Genomic DNA, 12,847 nt, shown 5'->3' with positions numbered 1-12,847 from the left:
GCTAAAGTAGGTATATACATGTGTTTAATAAAAATAAAAGTAATTACTATACATTATTGTAAACAAATGGTTAATAATCGATGCAATACATAATGTTAAATCCGACTGTTATACAACTATATAATTGTTTTTATTATCAAGTCTAAATTGAACAAAGTAAAGTAAAATAAAATAACAAATCATAATATAAAACGACTTACATGTGTATTTATTATGCGCACGAGCTGGGTATATATATATATATATAACTTATTGAAATGACGATTTTAAAAATACTGGAACATATATTTCATAAAGAAAAAAAAGATTGTCTTTAATCTTCAGCCAGTTCAAATTTAAAATAAAAAGCACTTTGGTAAACAAAGATGCAAAAGTTTACAAAAAAACAATACCTTGTTTATGGCTTAAAACATTGATGATAAATAAAAGCACTTAAAAAAACTAGTATAAATTTATCATCGAGTTAAATGGTCTGAAAAACTTTTAAAAACCTCATTTTTTGTTCTTCTATATCACGCGTCTGCTTTTTTTTAATATGATCAGCATTAGCTTGAAGCATGGTAAACTCATGTCTTATCTTGTTGTATTCTGTTCTGTATTTCTCTACTTCCTAATTGTTTAAAATGAAACAATTTTAAAAGATTTAAATATAGTTACATAAATGAATAAATCAATTTAATATCAATGTTTCTTTTTGCAGCTTTATATTTAAATTGTTAAAAAGCAGGGTTTCCCAAACTCAGGTTAATAATCTCCTACTTCGAAGAAACTTAATTCTCCACTTTTATTAGATATCGCCTTTTTACTTATTGATATAATTTTTGCTATAAACCAAAGAGAACTTATTATTAGATTTTAATATTGAAGTTTAATTTGCATTTATAAAAGTCTAACATTGTTTTGATGAATTTACTATCTTTATCAGTTAGATAGGAAATTGATATTGTTTAGATATAAGTTTCTGACTATTTCTGAAAGTTAACAGAAATAAATTTAATAAATTAAAACATTATTTAATTAAACTAAATATAAAAGCAAGGTTGACACTTTGAAACAAAAAATTCAAATTGAGTGATCAAAAACTGGCATAAGGTACAAAAAATTAGCCTAAGTTTGTCTCTACTTTTCAAAAAACCTAAACTAGCCTGAGTGTGGCAACCCAGTAAATTATAAGACGAAAAGGTTAAAACATCAATTAAAAAACAAAAGATTTTAAATGCTTAAGATACCTCACAAGTATGAAATAACTTTAAACTTGTATACAATCTTTATATTTTTATAATAAACATAATCAAAACTGCTAATATAAGATTATAACCTTATCCATAGAAATCATATAATCTTTGATGGGACCTTCAAGTTCCTTTGAAATTTCTCCTTTAATTGCTTCTAATTTAGTTGGATTTACAACTTGAGTTTTTGTAACCTCCAACTATTATTATTTTATTTTTAGAGAAAATAAGTAAGTTTTATTATTTAGTTTTTTTTTAGAACAATTGCTAAAAAAACACATATTATTATTGTGTTTTTTTTTAATTTATTAGCACTTTATTTATCATTTTTTTATTATTAAACTAAAAGTTTGAAAATCGACCAAACTTCAAAGTACTTAGCTACAAAACTTACACCACATTATTTAAATTCTCAAAACATTTTGATTCAATTAATCAAAACAGATTTTTTTTATAATTACAAAAGTGAATTTCATAAACATTTATACAAAAATATTATATTACAACAATAATCAATGAAAATAGTTAGTAATGATCATTAAATATCAATCTTATCATTTTTAATTCATATTCTAAGAACTTGAAGTCTATTTACATTAAAAATTTATTTTTTGATATTAAAATAAGAAGTAACTACATCTACCAATTTTATTATACTATTATATTGTTTATTGTGCAATGTTGGACTCAGGAATCAAAACCTTAGCTACTTCAAGAGGACACACAAGAAGAAAATAAAAATAAAATAAATTGATATTTCACAAAAAATAAACATAAACTTAACTAAGTGAAAATAATAAAAAACTCATTAATAAGTTTAAACTTATTTGCTAAATATAAAAGGCGATAACTTAATACATACAAAGAAGAAATAATAAATGCACATTTATAAGAAAGTATAAGCATATAAACAAATGATTGTACAAAATTAATAAAATTAAATTAATATTCTGTTAGGGAGGAGACGCAGGGAAGTAAAAAAACAATTAGTATTAAAAATTATAAAAATAAATAAATCACTACTTAATTTAGATGAGATAAACTATTAAAAATTTTTTGTTTTATTGTTTTTAATGGAAATAATGGATTTTACTGATCTTTATAGTATTTAAATTAAATATTTTTAGTTTTAAGCAAAAATGTTCCACCCTCTCACACAATACCACATCCTGTGGCAACTTAGCTCTGTGAAAAAATGAACCTTGCCACTGACTGTTGTTAAAACAATGTACACATTTTATTTTTTTATTATTTCCTCTTAACTGATATTTATTATGAGAAAATCTGAAAATTTGACTGAATTAAACCTTATATTTGCCATTACTAAATTTATAAAAAGCAAATAAATCAAATTCCCATCTTCTATATTTTAGAGATTTCAATTTAAGGCTAACTAATCTATCATTGTATGATGTATTGAAATGTTACAATGACTACATATAAAACGGGTAAAATTTATTTGCACAGACTTAATTTTATTAATATATTTTTTAAATAGGGTGATCAAATTTGGGTGTTGTACACAAGCTTAGGACGAACGTATTTTTTAAATAGTTTTGCCAGTTGATTAGCTGAACTAGTTTTAAAACTTTTTAATATTTTAAAGGATGAAATGTGTGCAACTTTATATAAATAAATTATGTGTTCATTTTATTTTGAACTTTCAGAGGTATATATTCCTAAATCCTTAAAAACTTTAACTGTTGGTATATTAGTGTTGTTGATTAATGGTCAATCCGCTCAAACGGTTTGTTTTTCTTAATGAATAGAACAGCTTTTTTTCCAGTGCATAACTTATTTATAAAATATAACAAAATACATATTCTGAAAGCCTTATGCATTCAATCTTTAAGGCCCAGTTTATTTAAGCAGAAAAAGTTTGTAAACTAGACTAGACTTTTTAAATCCTTATATTAAGTAATTTTAAAGTAATTTTTTCCCTGTTAAAATTTTCAAAAGTATAGTTTTATTTTCATTTTTATCGCTGGTTTATGTTAGTTTGATTTTAATCTAACGAGTTTTATTAGTACAGCAAAGTTCTATAGTATAAGATTTTAGTTAGTTTTAATTTTCGATTATTAAGTCATTTTATATTTTAAAACCTTATACTACAGTATAGTTTTATTTCAATTTCAATTTAGTTTAACTAGTAACAAACAATTTCTGATGAGCCTTACTATGAAAGTACTCGAATAAATTTGAGAAAAATGAAATGTATTTTGTAATATTTTTAAATATTTAGAATTTTACATTTGCAAGGATTTAAATTCAGGTTTCTTGTTTTTAGCCAGAGTAAATTGCAAAGAGATATTTGACGCACTAATTTTTTTTGTATCATCTGCAACCAAACTCATATCAATTTTAAATAAATGTTTGAAGTAATACCCTTAATGCAAATTACTACCAATTACACCACCTTGTGGTACACCATTGTATATTGTTTAAGAGTCTGACAGCGTATCATTAATGACCACTTTTTGTGATCTCCCAATTAAAGAAATCATTGAATCACTTCTATAAGCATTCATGTAGTCCATACAGACTCAATATTTTTAATAATCGTTTGTGTGATACTGAATCGAATGCTTTTTAAATATAAGTATACTTTAATATATTTTTTTTGAGATAAGGAACTGTCTATGAATGTAAACATGTTAACAGTTAGATATTTGACGAAAGGTTTGGGAAAAAAACAAATTGTTTATGAGATAGTAAATTATAGTCAAACAGTGGATTAAGAATTTTTATAGGTATAATGCGTTCAAAAATTCAAGAAAAACTACTAGTTAAAGATATTGGCCTATAGTATAACGCGTTGTGTTTGTTACCTTTCTTATGGACTGGAATGACAAAAGACATGTTCTATTGTTTTGGTACTTCAGCCAATTCTATAGAGCAATTGAAAATTAATGAAAGTGGAAAAATTATTGATGGAATTGCATACTTAATAAAATAAGGTTGGATATTTTCTGGGGTTCTAATGATTTTATCTTATAGTTGGTCAATCGAATTTTTAATGTCTTCATGAATTATAAAAAAAAATTCTATTTTACTAAAAATTTTTTGAGCTAGTTTAAAATTTCCATGGTTATCATCTTTTCTAAATACTTTTTGAAAACTTCTGTTAAAAAGTGAGGCTATTTCAAAATCAGAGGTTACTGTTTTATCTTTATCATTGTCATATAAAAGTGTTTTTGTAGTATATACTTAATTAAAGTTTATATTTTATGTAATTATAAAACTTCTTTTAATTTGGGTTTTTGCAGAATTTTTCTTCTTATTCAAGATTGTGTTTTTTAATAAAAATATTATTTATATCTTACTTCTTGGTGTTTTAATTCAAGTTTTCTTTCAAGCTTTTGTATTATATTATCTTTATTTTCCTGTTCATTTAATACATGTCTTTTTACTCTTAAAACTTCAGTCAGCTCTTCTTGACATTTTAGCAGTTCGTTTTGTAGCCTAAAAATTACTTTGTCTTAGAAAATTTCTAGGAATTTTAAACAAATTAAACAACATTACAATGTTCAATAATTAGACTAAAAATAGAAAACAACACTACAAAGAATTTTTTACAAATATTATAAATAAGTTGTATATTCTTATATAAATATAATCTGTTTGTGAACTATACTCTTTCCTATAATAGCTAAAAAAATATTAGTTTGTCTGATTAATGGTATATTAATTGTTCATAAACTAATAATAAACCTTAACAAACTTAAAAACTTAACATAATAATTTAAACATGTGATAAGAAAACCCTATGTAAAATTAGTAAATGTTTTTTTCAATTTTTCAGAAAAATTTTTCAGAGCAAGAGCAGGGAGGGATCCATCTTGTTTTTTCAAGTTGTGTGCCATCGTTAAATGGTAGAGTTGAAGTGATAACTAGCTTATGTAAAATAGAAAGATCTTTTCTAACTATTTAACTAGTCACTGACTTCTCTGCGACTAACTTTTTTTTAGCTAACAGTCTGAATATTGGGTGTTAGAATATCTTTTAAACATAGATTAAACTGAATTTTACTACCTTACTTCTCAGAACTTCGCCCTGTACGGATTTTCTATTATAATTAAAATCTTTTTAGGTTAAATAATATTTTTTTTTAAACTTTTAAAAATTCAAGATTTAAAAGTTTTAAAAATAAAAGTGTAGTTTATATAAATTTTAAGTATCTTACAAAAAAATGAGATAAAATGTTGGTGTTTTTTTTTAGTTTATGAAAAAATTGACATTGAACAGTATGGGGTGTAAATAGGGTTCCTAATAAAATTTCAAAAAAAATATCTAGGTAAAATCTATGGAGTTTAGCATAATTCTAGGATTTTTTTTACTCAAAATTAGGTTCAAGCCACCTTACATTGCAAAACGAAAGAAGTAACTGTTGTGAGCTAATCACTAAAAAAATTCTCTACAAGCACCAGCATTATGAAATATAAAGCATAAGAATTGTGCAAGTGTTTGAGTAATCTTTTCAATTTCCAACTTGTTGTTTCTGCTCTTTTTGGAATTTCCCATGAAGAATGTGTAGGCTACCTATGCTAACTAGATAAGAAAGCTGTTAGTAATCACATTCTTTACTTAAGGTTTTTAAAATATCTAGTTCACAGCCCGACCATCCATAAATGGTTACATAAACTTTCTTTATTTAAAATTTTTAGTTACTATTTACATTTTTAAGAAGGTTATGAAGATCTTTTGATGTGCCTTGTGCCAAAAACTCAAGATTTCAAATATTGTTTAACTCATTATAATTTTTTTGTCAAAAATCTGACAATAATGTCCAACTGAGTTTTATGGATACCTGTATTTAACGATTCATCAAAATAAAAACGTTATAACTGCTCTTTTGAATTTACTCTACAAAATACTTTTTGCATACTGACCAAAGCAAAAATTGCAGATGTAAGACAACTTTTTTGATTTCATTTAATAGTTTTTAGCTACCAAACTATCAGGAAACAAGGTTTTAAATACATCTGCAAAATTATCTGCTAAATTAAGTAAATAATTATTCTCTACTAGTTTTAATACTCAAGGAATTCCAGCTGCTGTACAATCTGTAGTAGAAAACATACTATTTTTAAAGGGAAATGAACTTGAGGATGATGGAAATAAAAGGGTGTCAAGATTAGATTGTTTTTTGGACAACTATAATATTCTTGTACAATTATACCTCTAATATTTTTAACCGCCATCTGATGCTTTTAGTGGTTAAATACTAAACAAAAGCTGATTTGCGTGGTAGATAAACACCTTGTAAATTTGAACCATTGACAAAGGATTTATAAAAATTAGGAACTTTTTTATCAAAAATTTAAAATCACTCTCATCTAGCCACAAATCATAAAATGTGTTTTATATTTTATTTTGGTCATACTGGTATTCAATACATTTTAATTCAAAATAAAAAACAAACATCAATCAATGGCAGACTTACTAAACTATAAACACTTCTATACTATACATGTTAAACTGAAAAAAATATTATAATTGAGAAGTATTAACAACTGTTATCTAAGTTTACTATTAAAGTTTTAAAGTAAATAAAAAACTGTTAAATTTTAAAAACAATAAAAAGTAGTAGTGGCTTAAATAGAATTATTTAAGTTTAGTAAAAAGAATATTTTTTCTTTCAACTTAAAGAAATTTAAATTAAAACTAAATATCAACTACTTTAGACTTTAGAGAGCATGTTTTAACCTCTAAACAAAAACAGTATATAATTCTTGTTCTAAAACAAGGAACTATTTAGTTAGCAAAAAACTACTATTTTTTAAACTTTAAATACTTTACTATTTATTTTTTATTATTTTAAGATAAAGAAAATAAAAACTATTGAAATACAAAATCTAAAAAAATCTGTTTAGCTTATTATAGTTTTAAAACTCTTTAAGCTTTAACTAGAAAAATTAAATATTATTAGTAAAACAAAAAAATCTGTAAAATTGTCACAAAAATTTCAGCACTTATGCAGTAAAACAGTAAAAACTAGTGATTTTTCAGAAAATTGCACAAATCTAGAGAAATTAAGGGAAATTAGAACCCTGTGTATACTATTGAAATAAATAAAAAAGTTTTTTTTATTTAAAAAAAAATCTACAAAATTTTAAGTATTCGTTATATTGCCTAAAGTACTTTCAAATTCTTCTTCAGTAGGCAATTGAATTAATTCAAAATTTTCTTGCATATAAAAAGTAGAGTGTAGTGAATGCGAAGAGTTCTATGTCGGCCAAACAATCACGTCCTTTTCGCAAAGATGGTGCTCTCACAGACACATCTTCAAGAGTACAATCACAGATGAAGTTAGTGATAGAGCAGCTTTTAAACTACATTACGCCTAAAAACACAAAACATCAAAAAAAGATTTAAAAGAAGCTTTTTCAATTATCTTTGTAGACACCACTAATAATTATTCAGACTTGGATTTTTTAGAAAGTTAATAGATCAATAAACTCGAAGCAACAATAAAAATACACAAAACTATATTACCACTTTACAGATAATTGACTAAAATACTATTATTTAACATGTTTTAATGTTTATAAAGTTTTTTGATTATAAATTATTTCTAAATATCTTAACAAATTAAGGTAATACGCACTACTACTTTTATCGACTTATTTATTATGATTGTTTACTCCATTTTTTAACTTTAACCAACAATAAGCTCGATTACTATTTTTATTTTATTTTTACATTTTAAAGTATTATAAAACATTAAATCAAACACATCAAAGTTGAACAATTTAATTTTATTTAGTCTTTGTCTTTGATTTTATTTTATTTCATTTTTTTTTAATTTCATTTAGTTTTTGCGAGTTTAAACTAGAGGTACTAATAAGATTTACTATTTGAAAAATTTTTCAAATTTTCAAGGACAGGCATTTTAAAACAAAGTTTACTTTAAAACTTGATTTATAATTACGTCATAATATACTTTTTTTAAACTTTTTATATGCAAGAAAATTTTGAATTAATTCAGTTCTAATTGCCTACTGAAGAAGAACTTGAAAGTACTTTAGGCAATATAACAAATAATTAAAAATTTGTAGATTTTTTTGTAAAATAAAAAAAAAAAAATTATTTAAAACAATTTTGATAAAAACAAAAAAAATCACGAAGAACAACACACAACCAAGGGAAGAATTGAGATACTTAAAACTCTAATATTCTTACTATTGTTTTAAACAAATAGAAAACTAACTAAACATATTAAATATTACTTGAATTAATTTAAATTTATAAAAATGTGCAATCTATCAGATCTAGCTTATTGAAAAAACCTTCTTTTTTTAAACAAGACACCGACATTTTAAAAAACAACAATACTAATTTTAGCCTTTAGAATTAAAATATAATTTTATTAAGTTTTTTTCTCGTTATAAACAAGCTACCAATTATTTTTTACCTTGTTTAAACTTAAAGTCACTTTTGAGAAATAAGCAATTATATATTTAGAATTTTATAGGTTTCTAACTTAGGTAAGAACTTAACTAAAAAGGAAAAAAAAATCACTAAACATTAATTAACATAAAGGTTTGATCACACCAATTGATCATCAGACCACAAGCTTTTGATAAATTGAGACTGGGGTTTTGTTCATATTGAGACTCTTTAGTCAGTTGGAACTTAAAAACCTGCAATTGTCAATCTACAATTTTTCATGTTTTACCATGATGTTACCGTCTGCTGGTATGATCAGTGACATAAGTTTTGTCCTTTTGTCAGGAAATGTGTAATACATTATCCACTAGACAAGACAGCTGGTAAGCTCATTTTGAATATTTTCAAAAAAAATTGACAAAAGTCTACAGAGCATAAGCCTGGACTTTTGTATGCCCTAATATTAATAAAAGCTCAAGTTAAAGGTTTGATCATACCACTTTGATTATCAGATCACAAGCTTTTGGTAGACTAAGACCCAAGCAAGCATACCAGATGTCTTACCTAGTGGACAAATGTATTTAATGTTGCCTAGGAAAAGAAAAATCTGAATCTGCTGATCACATCAGCAAACGGTAATTATATTTCAAAACATTATAAACAGCTTTTAGATCAACAATATCAGGTTTTGCAGTTGCCACTGAGGGAAAATTTTTAATAAAAACTAAAATAGAGTCTCAGCCCACCAAAATCTTGTAATTTGATAATCAAAGTGGTATGATCAAACCTTTATGTTGTTTTGAGCTTTGCTCACATCTAACAAAAGTCAAGGCTTAGGCTCTGTCAGCCTTTTGCCAATGTTTCCTTTAACTTAATTTAGCTACAGTTTTTATTTTTATAAATAGTATATAGTTTTACTGTTATTTTATTTTTAGAAAAGTCAGTAGTAAAAAAATATTAAACCTTTTAGATAAAACTTTCAACTTAAGATCAATGTTATGTTAACTACTTTTTTTATTATATTATTACTTTCAATTTTTTTTAATTTGATTTGACAGATTTTTTTCAATATTGCAGGGATAACTTATTAAAAACTTGAGGTCACTAGCTCCAAAAATGTAAAAGTAGAGAAATTTTAAATATATTTAAGTAACTGAAAATATTTACAACATTAAAGATATGGTGTATATATTTGTTTTTCAAACTTTTTACAAAACAATTAAATCTCAAAAGATAATTTAGATTTTTATATTCTTTGACATAAAATTCAGACTGGGGGCTTTTATTTAACAACTTATATTATTTGTTGTAAAAAATATGTTGGAAACCTCATGCTTTGATTTCTTAAATGACTATAGGTATAGTGTAGGGGTGAGCAATGTACGGCTGCGAAATGAAAATGATTGACCTCCAACGGTTTTTTTAAATTTCAATGGAATCTGGCGGCAAGCAAAGTGATAAGCCAACAAACGTCAATATTAAAGAAAAAAACTGTATCATATTTTTAAAAAACAAAACTGTAAGAGTTTGAATTTAAAAACATGTTTTAAACGGCTTTTTTATTTAATGTCTAATGATAAAAACACCATTTTTTGCTAATACCTTATGTTGTTCTAAGTTAGTTTGGATATTCTTTTGTCAAATTACCCTAAGCAAAGTGTTTACTTAAATCTGACATTTAATATATCTTTGTCATTTTAAATTCTATATATAGACATTATAAAAACATCTGAAATTTAATTAGAACCCAAACTGATCCAAATCTTAATTTAAAATTATTATCTAGTCAGATCAAGATGATACTTTCAAATTAGGATTTGGCCTGACCGGACCTAAATAGGCGTTATCCGGTTTGATCTGGATACTGGATACAGTAAATCACTGATTTGAAATGCTGCGGCCAGCCAAGGACTAAATTTTTTTGGATGCGGCCTGCCAATTAAAAATGTTGCCCACCCCTAGTATAGAGCTACAAAATAGTATTCAAGCTTCTTCAAAAATAACTAAAAAATGCAATCAATCACATTATTTAAGTCATAAAAATAAAAATAGCTACAGTACGTTAAACAATACACTGTACAAAGTTTTTGGAAAACATTTTTGTAAAAAAAACTTCTAATAGTTTTTTTTTAATCTTTATATTTTTATACTTATATTTTAACAGTTAATTATAATCCATTCCTTTAAATTTAAATACATGTTAGTGAACAAATAAGAAAAAAATATTTTTTTATGATACAAAAAAAAAGAACAGTTTTTTTTAAATCACCTTTGTTTAATATAGTAAATTCTATAGGCTATATTTTTTTAGTAAAAAAATTTTGTAACTTAGCTAAGCACAATTGGGTATGCAACTCGATGACCAAGAGGTATTTTTGTGTGCCCAGATCCTTGAACCAAAAAATTTTGAGCATTTTTTTGTTTTTTTCATTAGTTCAATAAACTATAAACTAAGTAGTAAAATAAAAATAGTATTCAAAAAACATTTATAAATTTTAATTTTTTATATATAACTGCTACTGCTAGAATATAAATTAAAATGTAAAAGATGGAATATAAAATCAACTTGGTATGTTGTTCTTTGAGAAGCTGATAATTTGTTTTGTGACTTTCACATCTCATTCTTTCATCTATCAGTAGTTTCTGAAGCTCTGTTGCATCACGAGCCACATTTCTTTTGTCATTTGTTAGAATTGATGATGGATGCATTAATATTTCTTCATCTTTAAACAGACTCTCTTCATCCATTGCTAGTTTTTAAGTATTTAAGATCATAGTAACTGAAAGAAAACTATTATTTACTTGAATAGATTTGGTTCTTTTCGTTATAAGTTTAGAAATATTTTCTATTTGTAAACTTTTAGAGTTATTTTAAATGTATAAACAAAATACATAATCATTGAGAAGGTCCTCTAAAAAGATTTCTTACCAAGATTTAATAATGAATATGGTCATAAATAACTAGCTTGTAAAGATAGCTGTAGACAGAGCTACTTATGAATTAAAGGACTAAAGCCATCTCTGAAGATTCCAGGCTGAACTAAAGGATAATTTATTAAAATATCAACTAGTTAAAATAGGTTTAAATAAGACAAAGTAGGATAGTGTTTTGTATGTACAAGGTATAGATTAATAGTTTTTTAAATTTAAGTATATTCAATTAAAGTTATTTATTGGGTTTTAATGGCATCAGTTCAATACAAATTGTAGAAAGTTATAATAAAGTTGTAATGTTTTTTATAACAATAAAAGAGTTTAATCAAACAACCAAAACTTATTTTATCTAAATAAAATTACTAACCTCTATATTATATAAGATATTCTATAAAAAAACAAATTATTATATGACTAACTGAAATTTATGATAAATGTTAAATTGATAATAACTTGACTTATTTTATTTATTCTTTTTACAGATAAAATGAATATACTATTTTAAGTGTTGTTTGTGCCTGTTTACATTGTTATATTCGTTATAGTTTTTAGACTTAGATATTTATATAAAATTGTAAAACCTGATAAGATTTAAATAATTAATTCATTCATTTATTTTGCTAGTGCTAAGCCTAGTTTTTAAATGTTATAGTTTTTTTATTTAAAGAAAAAAGCTTACAAGAGAGTTATAATTGTTAAATATACTTTTGTTTTTATTTCCTATAATATTAAGAAAAATTTAAATTGCGTGCAAAAATTACTGATAAAAAGTTAGTTAAAATTAAAAACACTTAAGATTGTAATTGGAATTTTACTAAAGTATTCAATGGATATTTCATGAGTCTTTAATGACAGACAGTGGCAATTATTTTGAGCTTTTTTGTTGTTCAATATACAATACTATTATTTAGTGATCAAATAATGAATATGAAACTAAGCTTTGTCTGAAAATATTAATAAATACATTAAAAAATGTACAGACCTTTTTTAGAAGATCTCAATAATTATATAGTTTTTTTTTTAACTGCTGATATGAACTGAATAACTTGATAATTTTTCATTGTTGACTAAAAAAATGGCTTTATTTTAAACAGTTTCAAATACTAGACAGTTTAAGCTTGTTTTTTACGCATGAGCAAGTTTGTAAAATAATCTATTTAAAACATATATTACATTTTTATCACTCGTAGCGCTGTTTTCTTCTAAACTTTTTTACCATTTAAAACTACAAACTATGTAGGCATAAGATTAGAAGTTTCAAAGTAGTCAACTGTCACGATCATGAGTTTAGG

General features: G+C 24.5%; 1 protein-coding gene across 1 annotated transcript in view; it reads right to left on the bottom strand.

Annotated features, from left to right (window-relative positions):
* LOC145834687 (uncharacterized) overlaps positions 1-11,392 on the bottom strand; it is a 36,268-nt gene extending 24,876 nt beyond the window's left edge. Inside the window, exons 1-4 of the mRNA XM_082942183.1 lie at positions 11,188-11,392; positions 4,556-4,694; positions 1,319-1,432; positions 492-610 (exon numbers count right to left, since the gene is read on the bottom strand). Coding sequence (XP_082798309.1) covers positions 492-610; positions 1,319-1,432; positions 4,556-4,694; positions 11,188-11,369 — 554 coding nt within the window. The 5' untranslated portion in view covers positions 11,370-11,392. The remainder of the gene's footprint in view (positions 1-491; positions 611-1,318; positions 1,433-4,555; positions 4,695-11,187) is intronic.
* Between the last annotated feature and the right edge of the window lie 1,455 nt (positions 11,393-12,847).

Source organism: Thalia democratica, chromosome 4, assembly GCF_965202585.1.
Source record: "Thalia democratica chromosome 4, ktThaDemo2.hap1.1, whole genome shotgun sequence".
NCBI lineage: Eukaryota > Metazoa > Chordata > Thaliacea > Salpida > Salpidae > Thalia > Thalia democratica.
The sequence above is the reverse complement of the archived record's forward strand: the minus strand, read 5'-3'. Positions and strand labels throughout refer to the sequence as shown.